Source organism: Mixophyes fleayi, chromosome 2, assembly GCF_038048845.1.
Source record: "Mixophyes fleayi isolate aMixFle1 chromosome 2, aMixFle1.hap1, whole genome shotgun sequence".
NCBI classification, from domain to species: Eukaryota; Metazoa; Chordata; class Amphibia; order Anura; family Limnodynastidae; genus Mixophyes; species Mixophyes fleayi.
The window spans coordinates 144,975,887-144,995,191 of record NC_134403.1 but is presented as its reverse complement, the minus strand read 5'-3'; the positions used below and the strand labels follow the sequence as shown (position 1 = coordinate 144,995,191).

At 40.0% G+C, this 19,305-nt stretch overlaps 1 protein-coding gene across 1 annotated transcript in view; it reads left to right on the top strand.

Moving 5' to 3' along the window:
• The window catches only part of AFF3 (ALF transcription elongation factor 3), a 317,828-nt gene that overhangs the window by 269,500 nt on the left and 29,023 nt on the right, over positions 1 to 19,305 (top strand). The window contains exons 11-14 of the mRNA XM_075200161.1: positions 1,697 to 1,883; positions 2,963 to 3,096; positions 9,926 to 9,989; positions 14,714 to 14,850. Coding sequence (XP_075056262.1) covers positions 1,697 to 1,883; positions 2,963 to 3,096; positions 9,926 to 9,989; positions 14,714 to 14,850 — 522 coding nt within the window. The remainder of the gene's footprint in view (positions 1 to 1,696; positions 1,884 to 2,962; positions 3,097 to 9,925; positions 9,990 to 14,713; positions 14,851 to 19,305) is intronic.

Genomic DNA, 19,305 nt, shown 5'->3' with positions numbered 1-19,305 from the left:
TGAATTGCAGGTAGGGGCTAATTATTGGGTGCTATTTTATTTGTGGGGTGATGGTGGGGCAATTAAATAATGGGGCCTAACAATTTAAGATGGAGTGATTGGATTTTTAATTTAATGCTGGGGTGGTTTGGGAGCTAATAATTGAATGTGGGGCTGTTTGGGGAAAATGAGGTCTATTTATTAAATGTGATTATGAGTTAATGCCTGGGGTGGTTGTGGGAAATGGATATATTTATTAAACGTATATGCTATTTAATTTCTTGCTGGACTTGTTTGGAGAGAGGTAAATAGTTGTATTTATTAAATGGGAATACTATTTAATGTCAGGGCTAGTTGGAGGGAAATTGATGTATTTATCAAATGTGAATACTTGTATTTTAATGTTGGGGCAGGAGTGAGGCCTAATTTTAAAACGTGGATGCTATATTGATTTAACACCGGGGCTAAATTTCATGTACTCATTTTTTTTTCCAAATAGGGCATCCAACATTCCAGGATCCAGACAAGCAGCAACTGATCTAAAGACACCAGCAGCCACAAGTGGTGACAATGACAAGACAGGTAGGAGAGACCAGGACAGTCTGCCAACTGTTCTGAATTTGGTGGGTGACTGTCCCGCTTAGTCAGGATTTTGTCTGACTACAAGAACAGTTGGGAGATATGTCCTGCTTCACACTGTACTGCTTGCTAAGGCAGAACTGCGTGCACCTAACAGTAGTGCACACAGTATTGCCTGTGTATTTGTCAAAAATGTGTCTAATAGCCAAATTACATCATAGGAGCCCCCCTGACTTAAGTGCCTGGGTCCCCCGAGCCTTAATCCAGTTCTGGTCAGCAGGAGGAATCTGTGCTCCCAGTCCAGGGCAGGACACAGCCTGCAGAGCAAGCCGAGGAGATCTAAGTTGCATGAGATTTATTAATCTCGTGAGACTAAGAGCTTCCCTGCTCACTCAACAGGAATGTCAGCAGCGTTAGAAGCATTGATAAGTACAGTGGGCTAGGGGTGTCATAATGTGTCTGGTGGGGTGACGTAATATGGATGGGGAGGGCCTGATAAATGTAATGTTTTATTATAATGTATGTATCAACGCACCATTTTGACCACGCCCCCAACATAATATAGCCACGCCCTTGGCGGCGCACCAAATGCGCTGTGGCACGTGTTTTTTTTTCCTGCTCATCAACAGAGGTGGGCCCGTGTGCTTTAAATGCCAGGGCTGATTTTTAGTCCCAGTCCGGCCCTGGTGGTATTGCATTCAACACTAGCTGAAACACAGAAAACAGGTCCCCAGTAGAATATGAACAACTGATGTTATTCATACTTGCCAACTGTCTCTGAATGTCAGGGAGACTCCCTGAAATAGGAGTGATCTCTCTCACTCCCTGAGGAGTCTGGCATTCTCCCTGATACTGAGCCAGTACAAGCCGTGGTTGGCTTCACCATCTGTGGCATGAAGCCAACGAGGAAAAGTTGGCAAGTATGTTGTTAAATGCCCAACACCCCCTACTTCAGAGTTGGTGTAGTCCTGTGCCTCCCTAGGCCGACATGTTATGTACATCCCTATCTGTTTGATATGGTGCTGCATCAGCTCACTCGTTAATTAAGTCTGGATTTGATATAACTATCAGATTGTCATGTTGTAATTTAAGAAATATAGCACCCACAATTCCTTGACCTTCTATGTCTTTTTTTCAGCTTTGAGATGCATCTAACAAAATCTGAGAAATGTCTATCTCCTCTGCCTTTCTTTCCTGATGAGCCTAAACTGAAATGTACAAGTAATGGCTTCTCCTCTGCAAGCAAAAGGGATGGACATACTGTGCCTTCCTATGTTTCTTGCAACCAACATCATAGGCAAGAGAACCAGTCACATGCTCGACAGGTAATTTAATTTCTATAATAATCTGAACTAAAATCCTGAGGACTCATTCCTAGTTATGCTTTCAATCAGGGTTTTTCCTAGGCTGTGGTCCACTTAGTGAATACTTAGAGTTATATGGGTCATTTATTAATATGGAAACTACAAGAAAAATATCACGTGACGATGTAAATATACCATGCACTAAATGCAAGTATGGGAGAATGGAACAGGTGAAATATGCTTTAACACTTTAAAATAAAACATTTAGAACTGTAATAGATTTAAGTTGGTGACTCACAAGTGCAAAGAAATCTTTCAGGTTGTCTTGAGTTCGAGTAATGACGTGTCGGCTTGAGTTTGCACATAAGTGTATTTGTGCAAAATAAAGATGCGTATTAGTGCAAAATTGAAGTACTGTGCATGCGTAAAACTTGCATTCATATTTAGGGTTGCACATATCTTACACTTGCATCCCCTTGCATAAATGTGCAGTACAGAATGGGCATACAGGCTCAGAAAATCCCGTTAGATATGATTCAGTGGGCAATATCAGGTCTAAAAACACAACCTGATTTTAAAACTATAATAGTGAGAGTGAGTGTTTTCCATTGAACACTATCTGTAGCTATTCTGGCTTCCCAATGTTGGCTATTTGTGGCTGATTTGAAATCCTCTTTATTGGTTTTAAAGAAGAGAAAACAACAACAATAAGGACATTGAACATATAAACAATTCCATAAATTAAGGCATCACAATATAAATGATGACATCAGCTTAACTTATCGGTATAAAAATTGGTTAGATATATTAGTCAAAACAGGCATTCTATGTGCATAATGATGAACAATGACGATATTATAATGGAATATCTAGGAATCATCAGCATCCATAAATGAGAAAAAAAAAATCCAATGGGGTAATAGGGGATAAGGGGATAGTAACAGGAGATAGTGAAGGATTGGTGGTAGTTTTTGTGGTTGAAATAAATGTGGTGTTCATTAATGTAACTTTCACATTAGTGCAATTTTCTCTGGCAACAATAAAATTAAATATATTTTGCTTTTGTAATTACAGTAGAATAATTCTATGTTTATTTTTAGAGATCACTTCCTATCCCCTCAGGAAGTACCACTACTGTGCATAATAGAGGGGACCAACAGTCGGATAGTTGTTCACCAGTACTCAATGGGCATAGAGATGCAAGGAGAACTAAACAGTTGGTTGATAGCACAACGTGAGTATTACTACTGTTATACAGTTTAGTGTATTTTATTTCCAGATAAATAAGTATATAATCCTATCAACAAAATGAAGGTATAACCTACAGATATGTTTTTGAAGAAAAAAAGCTTATAGTAAAGCATATATCCTATCTTAATTTAGGTGGCACAGTCCTGATTTGATGGGACCATCTTGTCGTCCCAAAAATTCTTTAGCTTTAAAGCATCTTTACCATTACATCTGTGCATTTCCATTCAATGGTCTTCTTCAGGGAGCAGGGGTGATTGGAGGCTTCCTAGCACTTCAGAAATGCTAGGTACACCTCCAGATCACGTACCCAGTGCCGTAACTAGACATTTTGGTGCCCTGGGCGAGACAGGGCACCGGCGCCCCCCATCTAAGTGGGAGTGTCATTTTCTGAGTGGGCATGTCCAACCTCCTGTGGGGGCGTGGCTAGCGCTTTACCAGTGCTAGACAGCACTAAAACCCCCTCCCTCTCCATTCTGGCTTTGTAGGGATATTTATGTAATGAGCATTCATAGAATCACAGTACTTTCAATTTTTGCTTCATTTTTGCAGAAATGTAAAATGGTAAAGAAAGAGTATTTAGGGCACAGGGCAGGGGAGTGTTTTACTGTTTATAGGGCTGCTCCATACATTCCCCCCCCCACCCCCACACAGACGGGTTTAGTTTTGCATGTCTTTGGAGGTAGCTGACAATAGGCATCAGACCAGTCATTCAGTGGGTCTCATGATGATCCTTCTTGTTGCACATATTGCAGAAAATTGCATTTTTAGCTTTGTTTGGAATAAAATTCTTAAAATGTACGTTACTTACACATGTTACTAACACAAGAAGTTAATTGAATAACTTAATGAAGTTCATGGTCCTTACGTTCTATTAGGATGGACTTTAAAGTGATGTTTTTGCACATTTCAACATTTCAAATTGGGCCCACAATCCTGGAAACGCTCTGTGGGGCAGTTCTCAGATACAGAATATGGGGGTGCTCCCATACAGGTGAGGGAAGAGGAACATGCGTAAAAAAAACTGCAGGGGTACAATTTTCTCAGGTTTTCTGATTTAAGTCCAATACTACAATAATTAGCTTCATTAAACTAATAATAAATACCTGAAAATAAATCCACCAAGATGTTCTGTACAATGATGATGATGATGAAGATGACAAAGTTAAAGCCACACCTGCCACAATCACCTCTTTAACTCTCACTCAGATAACCAACCAGCGCTGCTCACCTATTTCTAGTCACACCCAGCGTTGCCCGCTAACCCCAAAAAACGGGAACTGGTCCTGTTTGCAATGAGAGGTTTTCTTGCACATAGGTCAGAAGAAACTAAAGACCAGCAAAACTGCGGCACCGTTTTCAAATGACTGAAATGGAAATAGCATTCACCACACTAATGGTTTTGGGTACAAAACTCTGTTTTTAATCCCTGTCCCTCTTTTGTCCTCTATATTCTAAAACCGAAATTCTGATACATTTTAGAATTATGTAATGTGTAGGTAAAATGTGGTGACAAATAGAAAATGTTGGGAGCATTTGATATTATCACCTACTGCCCCTAGTCCAGTCCGGCCCCAAACGTTTACTGCTGTCCATATGGGAGGGGTGCCAGTAAGTAGAGTGCCAGTGGAACGGTGTCTTTCTCTCTGCTCATCTGCTCCCAGCAGCATCATGACCTCTGATGCTGCAGGGACAGAGGGCAGAGTTAAAAAGTAGGAGGAGCCGGGTGCCGGCCGCCATCTTGGATGCGCCGGGCGGCCGGCAGTCTGAATCTGAGGTCTGGTTTTTTTTTTCAAATTTTTTTTCAGTGCTCACTGCGCCCCCTTGGGACTGCGCTCGGGGCGGTGGCACCGGCCGCACCGGCCTCGTTACGGCTCTGCACGTACCCTTTGGTGTGCGCAACGCAGCTTCGTGGCTGTTCCCAACATTATCCCGAAGCAAATCAGAATAATTTATTACGTATCGGTCAGTATTCCTCCCAAATTGCAGACAAATGGAGTACCTATTTCAGTACACACTCTCGTACTCAAAATCAATTTGGAAACATAATGCTGGGTAGCAACTGCATCACTTAGGGACCACTATTTAGTCTTTCCATCCATCATATTAAATAAAACTGTCTAGGCAAATGGCCTCCTTCTGCCTTGGAAAATTTAACATTTATGGTCTGGATATTGACAGTGGTCCAGGGATGTCATGGTATTTCTGTTAGTTGGCAATCAATTAGAATATGCTTAAAAATAAAAATAGCTGTGGATCCCTTGAAGTTAAATTCAGAACCTCTCCTAACTTCAGAAAGGAGACATCTAAAATTAGTGTTATACTATTAATGCTTTCTTGCTTATGTAGACACGTGCACATATATTGGCAAAATTCTGATAAGAAATGGACATAAACCAAAGCTAAAAACAGCACAAAATACTTTATCTTACATTACAATATACATAAGGGGGAAACAATTACACTTCATTTACCCTAATGTAAAATGTCATTGCTGAAATAAAGTACTTGGTGGTTTGAGGTTCTCACAGGATTTTCACGCACAACAAAGTCAGAGAATGGTGCACAAAACAAAAAATATCTGGTCAGTGGCGATTCTGTAATCAAAAATGCCTTTTTAATGTGAAAAGTCAGAGAAGAATGGAGAGACTGGTTTAAGCTGACAGGAAGGCGATAGTAACGCAAACAATCGTGCCTGACAACAGAAGAGAAGAGAATAACTGAACACAAAGCAAGTTGAAGTGAATGGGCTGAAGCAGCAGAAGGCCACACCAGGTTCTGTCCAGCTAAGAACAGATTGCCGAGGCTACAAAAGGCACAGGTTCACTCAAAGTGGACAGTTGAAGATTGGAAAAATGTTGTCTGGTCTGACAAATTTTGATTCCTGCTGTGACGTGCAGATGGTATGGTCAGATTTTGGCTTAAACAACATGAATCCATGGATCCATCCTATCTTGTGCCAATGGTGCAGGCTAGTGGTGGTGTAATGATGTGGGGAATGTTTTCTTGAAACACATTAAGCCACTTAATATTGATAAATTAAAAATAAAGAAAAATTAAATTATGCATCTTTTTTTCAGGCACACAGCATTGATTTAATACCAGTTGAGTATTGTTGCTGACAATGTGCATCCCTTTATGGCCACAGTCTACCTATCTTCTAATGGTTATATCCAGGAGGATAATATCAGAAAGCACAAGTCATCTCAAGCTGGCTCCACAAACATGATAGTGACTTCAGTTTACTGCAATAGCCTTCACAGTTGCCAGATTTTAATCCAATAGAGCAACTTCAGGATGTGGTGGAACAGGAGTATCAGTATCAGCAGTCTTAGACATCACTGGCCTCCCTCCAACACTCAGCAGTCCACTGATTGCTGACCTTCCCAATTAGAATCCTTAACGGAACCCAGTAACCTCCACTACTGATGACACAGGCAGGGAATCACCAATCAACCAGCGACAGCTGACCATACCTTCCACGGCCGCCGCACCGTTTCGGATAAATCCACAGGGAGGGGGGAAGGGGCTATGGATCAACACCGCCGCCTCTCTACTCCGTCTCCTCCCCTCCACTCACTGACTGTCGGGCGTGACATCATCATCACGGCCCGACAGGGTCAGTGAGCGGAGGAGAGGACACGGAGCAGAGAGAAGCAGCTTTATGGAGACAAGGTAAGGAAAGACGTGAGGAGGAGGGAGGAGGGTGCCGATTTTGACAGTGTGCCGGGTGCCGTATTTTAAAATGTGCCTGCGGCGGGGGGGGGGGGGGGGATGCCGATATTTAAAGTGTGCCTGCGGCGGGGGGGGGGGCGCCGATTTTGACAGTGTGCCTAGGGCGCCAAGGAACCCTAGCACCGGCCCTGGATACTCCTGCTCCAGGACTATAATAGAAAGTATAGCAGCTATTTGTGTTTCTTCAACTCCTGTGTCCAGTCTCCCAGACAGCAACACACCCACACCTGCATTTCCACCTTGGGTGTTTTCAGCAGAGTCCTCATACCAGCAAAATACTCTGCTACTTTCACAGAGTGAACCAACTACACTGGGGCACGATCTGGGTCCTCACTGAGTGAAGTCCATATCCTCTTGCGGGTCTCCCTGGTGAAGTTTGGTTTGGGTCTTAGACTTTGCACCAGTGTATTTAGTTGTGCTAATCCCTCCTGCTAGTTATTATCATCTGTGTGTGTGTACTCTGCTACACTATACTGTCTATCTTTGCAGGTAGATATATAGTGCATAGCTGTTTAACAAGCCAAAATGTCAGGAGTGGAGCAGACAACAGAATCCTTTAAATAAGCCGGGTCAAATACAGAGAGACAGAATAAGGTCATGTTACAAAGGCACATTGGATCAAACAGGAACTATCACCAGCATTGGTATGCTGCAAGGAAAATGTTTATAAAGGCAGCAACACCAAACACAGATTGCAGGATAATTAGCTGCATGGGTGTGGTAAGTAATAGCACAGCTTATTCAACCAGACTGGTAGCTAAAGAGAAGCTTGTTGCTATTTACCTAGCAACCAGCTGAATCAGTGAACTGCAGATGGTTGCAGCAAAAATGCACAGATGACATATCAGACAACAAGGAGAGATCCTATTTCTTAACAATTATGTAATACACGCTGTTCAGACAGTGCCAACACCTCTGTGAACCTTATTGCATGTTCACAGTGTTCAAACAGTGCCAACACATCCATGTACCTCATTACGCACTATGCGCTGTCCAACCAGTGCTAACACCTTTGTGTACTTTAGTACACTCTATGCATTGTCCGGGCAGTGCCTTCAAACTCTGTGTACTTTGTTATGCATGAAGAATTAACATTGTTCTTTAGGCAAAGTTACTAGAAAGGTGTACCTAATAAAGTGGGCACTTACATATAAACTTTATATATAAATAATGTAAACAGTACTGAAAAGAAATGTTTTGTTCCAAGGGTAGTTTAAAAACATGTTGATGGAGGGATAGGAGTCCCTCATAAGGGCCATCTCAGTGGGGCTTATCTAATTCACCACAGAAGAAATTATCCTGCAGTGATATTAATGTATTAGATGACGTTGTCATGGGCTAAGCAGGTGGTCGGAGCTCTTTTAGAGGTCTACTTATAGGTTTGAAAATTGTAAAGCAGATATTCTCATTTATCAAACCCTTAACACAGAGGATTTTTATCAGTAGAAGGGTATAGAAAGCATGACATCTAAAGACATCACATGTTGGTCAGAAGGTGGGTGTGTTTACATGTTATGCTTCATGCTAGATGTAATGATGGTTTCATGGAACTGATTAATTTGTTTCTTCCATGTTACAAAAACTTTTGTAAAGATAATGGCAGAAAGAATTCCATTCATTTCTGTAGATGCATAATATCCATGTTGGCCACAGTATACTCATTTGATGAGCATGGCTGTGGCTTATTTGGAAACAGAATTTGTATCCAGACTTTCTATCTCAAAGCCCATCCCAAAATCAAGGTGTTCTGATGGAATGATTGTAAAGGTTGATTCTCGAACCTAACAGATCCACCATCCAGTGTGGTTTCCCCTATTCATCAGGTTCTGAACTGGGATCATCCTGGATCTATCAACAGATCAGGAGGTGCTATTTCTGTTGGACCATAGAGACCGTAACCAGCCCTCAAGTTAAAATTGGTTACCATGAGTGTTTTTGGGACAACCTGGGCAATGGTTTAGCCATGAATACCCTTGAGTATTAAAATCTGTTAATTCACAATATTCATTAGTCTCTATTCTTGTAATACATAGCGCATAGCTGCTCAACTTCTTCAAGTCACAGTTTCACGATAAGAATATGAATTTGGCACTGGTTTTGCAATCAACCCCTTGAGTACCTTGAAATTTGTTGTTTACTTGCTTAAGAATCTTTCATAAGGCTAAGAAGTTGTTTACATATTCTGCCATTTTTTTCTTAAATACATATCTTCTTTCTACATTATAACTATTAATGCTTTTAATATTATGTCCTAAACCATGCAAAGCCCAAGGCTTAGCTGTATTTTGTGGATGTAATTAGGACCATACCAAGGCATTGCAGTACTTTGCTTTTGGTCCTCTGTGGAGCATCCAGAAAAGAATGGAGGCCTGAGATCAGTACATTGCTAGAGATGAATTAAGTGATTCTGTTTTTAGTCTACCAGCATGCCCCATATAAAATTATAGCTCACACCACTGTCAAGGAATCTGAGGCATAAGGTATAAGGGCACAGTTGAGCAACACATCCTTTAGCAAGTGTTGTAGTTCCTCCACAATAAGTGCATTTGGTGGCCATTTCTTACCTAACTTTGGGATATCCCTAATGTGTCTGTGTCCCCCAATTACGTAAGAATATATTTTTTGCACCTTTTAATAAAGTCTTTTTCTACAAAGTGTTTTGCGACATACATACAATACCATCCAAAATCGCCTATATTGTTTAATTCTGTTGGTTGAGCTATTGGCGTGGTGTCTAAGCTCTTGTCTGATAAGTGTTATTTCATCCTTTTTACCTATCTTTCTGAAGATTAAGAAAACTAAAATTATTGCTTGCAGCAAAAGTGATAGTGGGGTATTTGAGGAGTTTATAAAGTCATAATGTAGATGCTATGTAGATGCTAAGCTATAATATTATAGTATTTTAAATAATATAATATACTAATATTATGATAATAATATATATCATATATAGTATATATAATATGAATATCATTGTACAGTACATTAGATACATGACAATACACAACTGTAAATAGCACGTTTATTTCTATGTAACCCTGAACATCGATGACAAATATTTTCTCATTCTCGTCATGTAGGCCTTGCAATGCAGATTACTTTATGCAGGAAGCTAAACAGATGAAGCATAAAGCAGATGCAATGGTAAGAACACATTCTTCCCAGATACAGTATAAATTCATTTTGTCCTAGTAGTTTATGTGCTTGAAGTTATCACCAGCACAAACCACCAAACATAATTATAAAACCTATTACAAGCATGACTGGCTTTGTTAAATTAAGAAATCCTTGTATCATTGAGTGTTTGTGTCAAACAATGATTCTAAAAATAAGTAATTAAGCATTCTCAATGTAAGAAATTTCTTGAAAACTAGATTTATATAGTGTGTAGTGCAATACAAGGCACTAAGAGGGATGATACCACCTTCCCCAAAATCTAGAAAGATGTAAATCATAATCTCAGCTTCAAGCCACCAATTTGAGTGGTTTTTGCATCTTCCCATCTTGATAATTATACATCACATATAAAATAATCATCATAAAAATATAATAATCAATTAATAAAAGCATCTTTGGAATGATGGTGTCCATATTAAGTTAACTGAATAAGATCGACAGCAAAGATCCTTGTCCATTTGAAAGATGAGACTTATTAATTAGAAAAAACAGTTTATTGCCATAAGGCATTGTTAATGCATTCAGTGATTTGATATAACCACTAATATCATATCCTTTTCCATTGTATGTTTTCTCTTATTCAGAGGAATCTGCCATTTAGAATTTCATTCCAGAATCAAGAGGTTAATGGAAAAAAATCCAGATATTTAGCAATATTAGAAGAAATGGAGTTTGATTTTAAGTAATTGATGGAATATCAGCATCCAAGACTTCATTACATATAAAAATAAATTCATCGTTACTAAGGACACCATCATTAATGGCTTTATCAAGTGCATATTTAAGATCACCATTAAAACTTGGCTCAGGATCTTTATCTAAAGCCATACCTGAATCTTTATCATGAAGCATCCGCACACATTGCTATAAGACTCTTTTGTCATCCATCCTCCTCCTTAATCACAATATGGGGTTTATATTTAAGCTGTTTAAAACCAGTTCTTTCTACATAAGTCAAATTGTGATTTCTCTTAATATTAGATGGGATTATCTTGTTGATGTTCCCTAAAACTAGATTGCAGAAAGGATCAATATAAGAATAAGGATTCTTAAATGAGGTATAAATGAGCCATTGCTTGAGAAGAATGCAAATCTAAGTCAGTATTAACCTCTGATGTGCCAGGGCCTGACATATAGGTGGTCCATGATGCATGAGAAAAATTGTATGTTTCCTGACTAGTTTGTGAAGGCCTATAACAATTTTACATTTATTAGGTGCAGATGTAGAAGTAAATTTTAGTCCTTTGGACAAAAGGAAGACCTGGGGTTTTTGTTGATTGTTTACAAGTCAAACTTTCTCTAATTAATTCTCCAATGCAGCCTTTTGGCTAGGGGCTTTTGGGCTGGTGCCGACTTGGTCACAATTGCGTCCCAAATCGTAGACACAATTTGCATTCATTAAAAAGCCACAATTGCGATTATCTCCAAAGCAGCATTTCTCTCAATATGCATGCTGGTCGGCAACAGTAGCATAACCGCCTGGTTTACGGCAGGCATATGTCACCTTCACTTGCACCCATTTGTGACAATGTTTTTAACTTTTTTTTTTTATTTGCAACAAATGCATTTGTTATTAGGCATCAATAAAACTTTTAAAACCTCTATATGGCAGTAACAACTTCCTGTCTCTTGTACAAAAAAAAGGTTTGCTTGAACACGCACTTAACAGCATAATATATGCCTAAGTGATGAAGAAATCACAAGTCAACCAAAGTGGAACATTCACAAGTAGCCAATCACAACCAGTTTGAGAGTGCTAGGGACCGTCATCATCATCCGTTTTTTTCACCTGCCCCTGACCATCTGCAAATAATACGACCTTCTCAAACGCTGTGCATCTTTGCTTCTCAGGCACATATGCGCCTTTGTTCCCATCTACATTTGTTCACAATTGTCCGAAAACACACGCTTATTGTACTTGGCATATGTTAGAATGCCCTTGTCTGACCAATACATGTGCAAGGAGGCGTAAGTGGCAGAATTCTGCATAGGCGCATATGCATGTGCCCACTTTTCTGGGCATGCACATAGAATGTTGCGCAAACTGGCGTAGTACTCACTTTGCAGCAGCCTCTTTATGTATTCCTCTTGCGTCCTAATATCTTTTCTTTGCTGTCTAGGGTTGATTGTTTTGATTTTTTCACACAGTCCATTCATGATAAGGTGCATTATTAAGTTCATTATTGGTTCATTGTACTACTAGTGTCCTGAGTCTGAAGTAAAGTGAATTGAATTTGAATTCAGTATATTGGAAGTTTATATTGCAGGTTCATTCACTGTAAGCAATACAAATATGAATAATAGAAGCAATAATATTGGAGAGCAAGAAACGTATTCCATGTGCATAATAGCAATCATTTCATTTTGAAGAATATTGAGATGGGACAACAAGGCTTTTAGAAAATTCCTCACACTGAGACATATTCTGACGTGATTGCACAAGATTATATAATACATCTATTTTACTTTTTAAAGTCCACAGCTCTAGGTTAATTAATATCCAAATTGCCTTATAAGAGCAGAATTCTATTTTTCCAAACCTGTATAATTTGTTTTTACAAATCTCCAAAGCAGATTTGTCCCACCAACATTAAAGCTAATTATCAATTCCATATCAATACTTCAGCATTTAACTCATAAACAACATCAGTTTTTCAAAATAGCACATCTGCTTTTGCTGATGTACGGCTGTCCTTTCTTCATTTGCAGTACATTTAAGAGACATGGTCAAAACAATCTGCAGAGAACAGGTGAATGGAGTGTGGCATAACGATAAATACAATATTAAAATAATCACCTGTTTGCTGACTCCAGTAGCAATGTGAAAATCAGTAGCAATATAGGGTAGCGATGTGAAAATCAGACACAAAGCAAATAAACAGCAGCTAATAGTAATATGAAAATCAGTAGCAGATTAGTGTAGCAATGGGGAAATCAGTGAAATTCAGAAATACATTGACAGTGAAGTTAACAATAAATCTCAATCAGCATTAAATATATTCATCACTTGGCTCGATTATAAGCTCACACTGAAGGAGCTTGGGTTCCTGTGCTGTATAACATTGCCAAGACAATATGTGGTAAACCATACATTTAAATGATTCTAGCATGTGTATTGGTGTTATTGTATGATTAATTTTAGTTAGTGATTACAATAGAATTTATAAAGTTTGCACCGTGTTATACCTGCCAATCAGTCTACTTCTCACAGTGAGATAATACTTTGTCTTTCTTACCTATTTTCAAACTATACTGTGCTGAATTCAGGATGGTTTTGAGCAGAAATAATGATGTGGGGCCTGATTCATTAAGGAACTTAGACAAGACATTTCTTACTTAAGTCTCCTGGACAAAACCATGTTGAAATGCAAGGGGTGTAATTTAGTTTTCTATTATGCACATAAGTTAAATACTGACTGTTTTTTCATGTAGCACACAAAGGGGGGTATTCAATTGTTCCTCCGGGCGCCGCCGGAACGAGCGCGTTAAAACTATTACCGTTTATACGGTAATATTGCGCGTAATTACTCGCTCAATTTCAGCTCGCTGCGAGCTGAAATTGAGCGAGTAATTACCGTATAAACGGTAATAGTTTTAACGCGCTCGTTCCGGCGGCGCCCGGAGGAACAATTGAATACCCCCCTCATACTTGATAGCTTATTTGTACACGGAAATTTAAAGTTGATATTTGTGTGCTACATGAAAAAACAGCCAGTATTTAACTTATGTGTAAAACAGAATACTCATTTTCACCCCTTGCATTTTAACATGGTTTTGTCCAGTTTATTGTAATCTTTAAAAAAGTTTAAAAAAATCACATTGCGGAAAGGGGTCAAGTTGGCAAGTAAGATGCTGTAAGTTTGCCGACTTAAGTTTGCCTCAGAAAATAGAACTATGCTGCCATCTAGAGACCAATAGGCTTATTTATAAAGGCAATGATAAAGCAAGGTGCAAGCATACGATTGTATTCTTAGCATGCTTGACAACCATCAATACATTTCCTGACAGTAAAAAAAAATTGTTAGATATTTGCCAAATCAGTAAGAAAAAATAAAGATCAGTAAAAATATAACAACCTATGACAATACGAAATCTCACAAAACATTCTCCATACTAATGGTTTGGGGTATAAATAAGATTAGGAATCCCCTATTTTAGCTCCTAAACTTTCCCTCTTGTTTATACAGGAATACTTATAAGGGTTGGCAACTCTGGTGGTTATGAATAGCCCAAATCTGTAAACGCACTGTTAAGAGCTAGAGAAGCTAATGAAATCTTGTGAGCACTAAGTTTGGAAATAATTAATAATTTTTGCTCTGGTATTTTCAGTGTTCACTTACCATTAGCTAGCAATGTTTAGTGACTTAATTGCATCTATTTGTGAAAATTTGATTGTGCATTTGAACGCTTTAAGATAGTATAGCTCCATTCACAATTTAGCAACATGGAACAAAAGACACATGTCTCAGAATTCAATTTACACAAGCTTATTAATTGCCCTGAATGTAATATTTTTTGTTGTATGTGAATATTTTTTTAATGTACTGAAATTGATTGAATTGTTAAAATACTAAACAAAAAAGTATGCAGAACCTGTCTAATCCTACTACTTATACTGCCATTTACAATTTTCTTTCAAAATTGATGTTAATATTTTTAAAGTGATTGTACTATTTGCTTTTCTTTACAAGGTGAACAAATTTGACAAAATGCTGAATTATACAGAAGCAGCTCTTTTATTCATTGAGTGTGGCAATGCGATGGAGACTGGGCCCATGGAATCTAAATCCCCCTATACCATGTATTCAGAGACAGTGGAACTTATAAGGTAACTTGTTATCACTAAACCAGAGTGTGCTAATAATTCAGCAGCTGGGTTGTTGCCTTTATGTGGGGTGTGGCTGTGGCAAAAGTTGTGTTAGATTTGAAGGCTTCAGATTGACTATAGTGAAATAACATTAATTATGTCTGGTTGTTAAACAGTAATTTAATCACACAAGCATGGGCATGACAGATATGCTTCTACATTTACTAATAGCTAGATAATAATTGGTGATTCTTGCCAAGCTTGTCAGTTGATTCATAGAGGTTAATTGAAAATCTCACAAGGAAGGATATGGAAAGTGACAAGAATAATCTGAGGTTACAATCGTACGGCATCATTGGCATGGTTATTTACATGTTTGCCTGCTAATTGGTGACTGCACTGAAAACCATTTGTCAAACTTATGTAAATTACAAATGCTTGTATTCAAAGAAAACAAATATTTGACCACGTAAAATGCAATGGCTACATTAGTATATAACTCGAAGGGGCATATTCAATTGACGGCGTGATCGCCGAAAATCCTGCACCCCAAAAATATTACCGTTAATACGGTAATATCTCGCTGTATTTCAGCCCCCTGAGCTGCGAGCTGAAATCCAGCGAGTAAATTACTGTATTAACGGTTTTCTCGCGCAGATTACCGTGATAGTGGTAATATTTTTTGAGCGCGGGATTTTCGGCGATCCCGCCGTCAATTGAGTATGCCCCAAAATGTAAACTGTTCTTAATGTATAATCAAAAAATAGTTTAATTGTATTTTCTGCTTCAGGCGTATAATTGGCTTCTACATGACTTTTGCTTTTCATTCTATCTTACTTCTGTTCCCTGTAGTCTCTAATGATGTCATGTCTGGTTGGCAGATATGTCTGATGCTGGGTTTTGGAAAAGACACAGTAATCACTTTGCACTTCACTGTAACATCTGACTTTGTCCACCTGCTTTTTCACAGCCAATAGATGAGCTGTAGTGAAACCATGAGTCCTAGACAATGAGGGCTATGTACAAATCACAATAGTGTAAAACTGCAAATGCTCCTAACGTTACATTCCTACTTTTACACAGTTGAATCTAGGTTTGCAAGGAAGCACATTAAATATGTGGGCCACAACTGCAGCGTCTGCAGGGGTGCAAATGTTTTCACCAGTTAACAGAAAGATTTGGGCTGATTGTTCAAAAAATGTAATATCCCGCCACCTCTCAGGTACTGGGGATTTGATTTGGTCCTTGCACTTATAATGGGATGCATTTTGCACCGACTGGCCACACTTGTGAAGAAGAGTGCATTTGTAAATCCACGATAACCTTCATACTCATTTGATAAATAAATAAGGGGGATGGTCCTGAAGGGATAGTAGGATGGTCGTTCATGTGACATGTCTACAGTTTCCACCCTTCTCAATCTCTGGAGCATCCTCCAAACCTCCAAACTAGGCACAGGTTGATTTTATGAGAGTGTTACCAAAGACCATGATATGGCTTGCACCTTAAAATGTACTTTCCAGACAAGTAAGTGCACTTGAGCACATAAAGAAGCATTGATGTTCCATGGTTTTTGTGGTGCTTAAATGACCATTTTTGTTTTAAAAAGCAACATGGAAAATTTGAGGAGAGTTGTGAATGGCTGGGAGCCAGTATGTAAAGAGCTAGGGAAAGGTAGGGAGTGAGGAAACCAGACTCACCTGGATCCCCGCTGGACCCGTTCTTTCAAAATCAGACAAATCCATGTTTAACTGGATGTTTGATATATTTACCCAAAGCAAACATAACCATGAATTATGACAATCCAGAAGAAACATGTACCTAAAACATTAGTAAGGTAGGATGGGGAAGTTCTCCGTGTTGTGTTTAACCACAATGGCTGCTTCATCAGATCTGGTGAGAGGGGGGTAGCCGGGACCAAAGCCCTGGCCCTCTCGGTGGCCCGGCAGGCCCAAACTAGTCAGAAAAAAATGCTATTTAGTTATTATTATTTATAATAATAATATAATAAATAACAATAAATAAATAAGGATAAAGGAGAGGCAGGCACCCATGGGCAAAAAAAGAACATTCGGAGCATAAGATAGGGAGACAATTATAGTCCAGTTGCCATATTGTAACCATGACTCCAAAGATTCTGCCCAGAGCCAGTCCAAAGTTTGGGCTCACCGGATTCCCAGAGTAGCGGGGATATGGTCTATGAGCATAATCACCTGGACCCTCAAGATCTTTCTCTAGAAGTATGTCCCTGGCAGGAACCTGAGTTTAGCCCGCACAATACCTCTGATCATACAGAGCTGAAACATGAACAACACAGCTGGGGAGCCTTCAGGCAACTAAGACCTAACCTCAGCACACAGCATATGTACTCCCTCTAGTGTCGGGCACTGTAGTCTCTGATACACTTATTGAAGTCCGGTCTCTGCTAGACAGCATTGAGGGTTTCTTGGAATTCTGTTTGAATTTTCTCCTGTTCTCTGATTGGACTGCAGCCTACACGTTCCTATTGGTCTCCAAGTATATAAGGCTGCTCTGTACTCAAGATGGTGACAGTGTATGAAGTCTCCTGACCTTGCTAGAGAGCTTAAGGCTCCTCCAGTGTGTTCCTGGTTGTTACCTATTATTCCAGTGTGTTCCTGGTTATTATCTCCTCCAGTGTGTTCCTGGTCATTACATCTATCCCAGTGTGTGCATTGTTATTACATTCTCCAGTGTGTTCATGGTTATTACACCCTCCAATATGTTCCTGGTTATTACACCCTTCAATGTGTTCCTAGTCATTACATCTCTTCCAGCATGTTCTTGGTTATTCCATCTACGCCAGTGAGTTTCAGCCTTTTCTTAGTCTTGTGTGTACCTTTGCATTCACGTCTGGTTTGGTCAACCTGCCACTCATGTCCAATACCTGTACGGAGGGCCGCGACCTACAGAGTTATTGCACCCAAGCCCATATTTCCTTGCGGGGTTCCCTGGTGAAAACCTAACCTTCGTTATATTCCATGCCTCCTTTGCAGATGATGTCAAATTGGTCTGACTGATTGAATCCTAGAGGAGATGCATGCAGAATGAATTAGTACAGTGTCTTCATGGACTCTTTACCTGTCTCTAAACCTTTCAGACTTCTTTGGTTCATCCTGTGTTATCTGCCGCAGCTACTTATGCAGCATCGGCTGATTCAGACGTTCCAGTTGCAACCAGTAACCTCAGGTTGGCTGTGGGTTCCTTAATTAGTGTGATATACAGTTTGAATTACTACCAGATAATTTCTACTGAGAAGTTTAAAGTGGCTTACATCATTGCTTTGCTTACTGGTCAAGCCCTGGCTTGGGAAGCCCCTCTGTGGGGACGTACCAGCCCGATTATTCACTCTAGTACCTCTTTTATCAGGTCCTTTCATAAAATCTTTTTACCTTCACTTCACTTCATTTGATCTCATTATGCAATCGCATTGACATTGGCTTTAGAAAACATTCTCAGATGAAGGAGCAAGGCAGGTGTTACGATTTTGATGCCTTAGTCAGTATTAGCACAGGCTTACCTAGGGCGCGGAGTCTAACGGCCTTCCGGTCTTCACCAAGAACCACCGCAAGGTAGTGTGGGCTTAGCTGCCGAAGAACCGCAGGTCGCGGCCCCCAGATTAGCCTACTGACGTAAGGGAGAAAGTTCTAAGTGATGGCAGGCAGACAAGAAAATAGACAATGCGGTGCAAGTACAGGCACTAACCGTTAATTCCAGGCGTAGTAGGTCTGGAACAGTAACCGGTAGATGCACGGAGGCAATGGGTGCGTGGCAGGATCCAGAGAATAGTTGGTAACACAGCCGGGTCGGTACACAGAAGGTATCAGGTATACGGTGCCAGAGGGAGATCCAGAGAATAGTTGGTAACACAGCCGGGTCGGTACACAGAAGGTATCAGGTATACGGTGCCAGAGGGAGATCCAGAGAATAGTTGGTAACACAGCCGAGTCGGTACACAGAAGGTATCAGGTATGCGGTGCCAGAGGGAGATCCAGAGAATAGTCAGGTCACAGCCAGGTAGGTACACAGGAGTAGGAGGAATAGAGGGGTTAACAGGGAGCAGGTTCACAGGAGTCAGGACACAGGAACGGTAGCCAGGAACAGGAAACACATTGCTCTGACACAGGCAGCGTGTCAGAGCAGGGAAGATATAGGAGTTTGAATTCCCCGCCCAGGAGTCACATGATCAGCAGCAGAGAGAACCCGGAAGTGCGGCAGCGCTAACAGAAGAAGCGCTGAAGAGATGGACACCGCTGTCAGCTCCCGCTGACAGCGCAGCGGAACGGGAACAAGGTAAGTTCCTAACAGCAGGTAGTCCACAATTAGATTGCCACCCCATTTTCAAGCGCTCTAGTTATCTTAGGAAGAACATATACAACTAGGTCATTCCTGTCTATCTCCTGAAGAGAGAGAACGGAGGTTCAGGAATAATTTAAGTCTCTACTGTGCAGAAGTGGG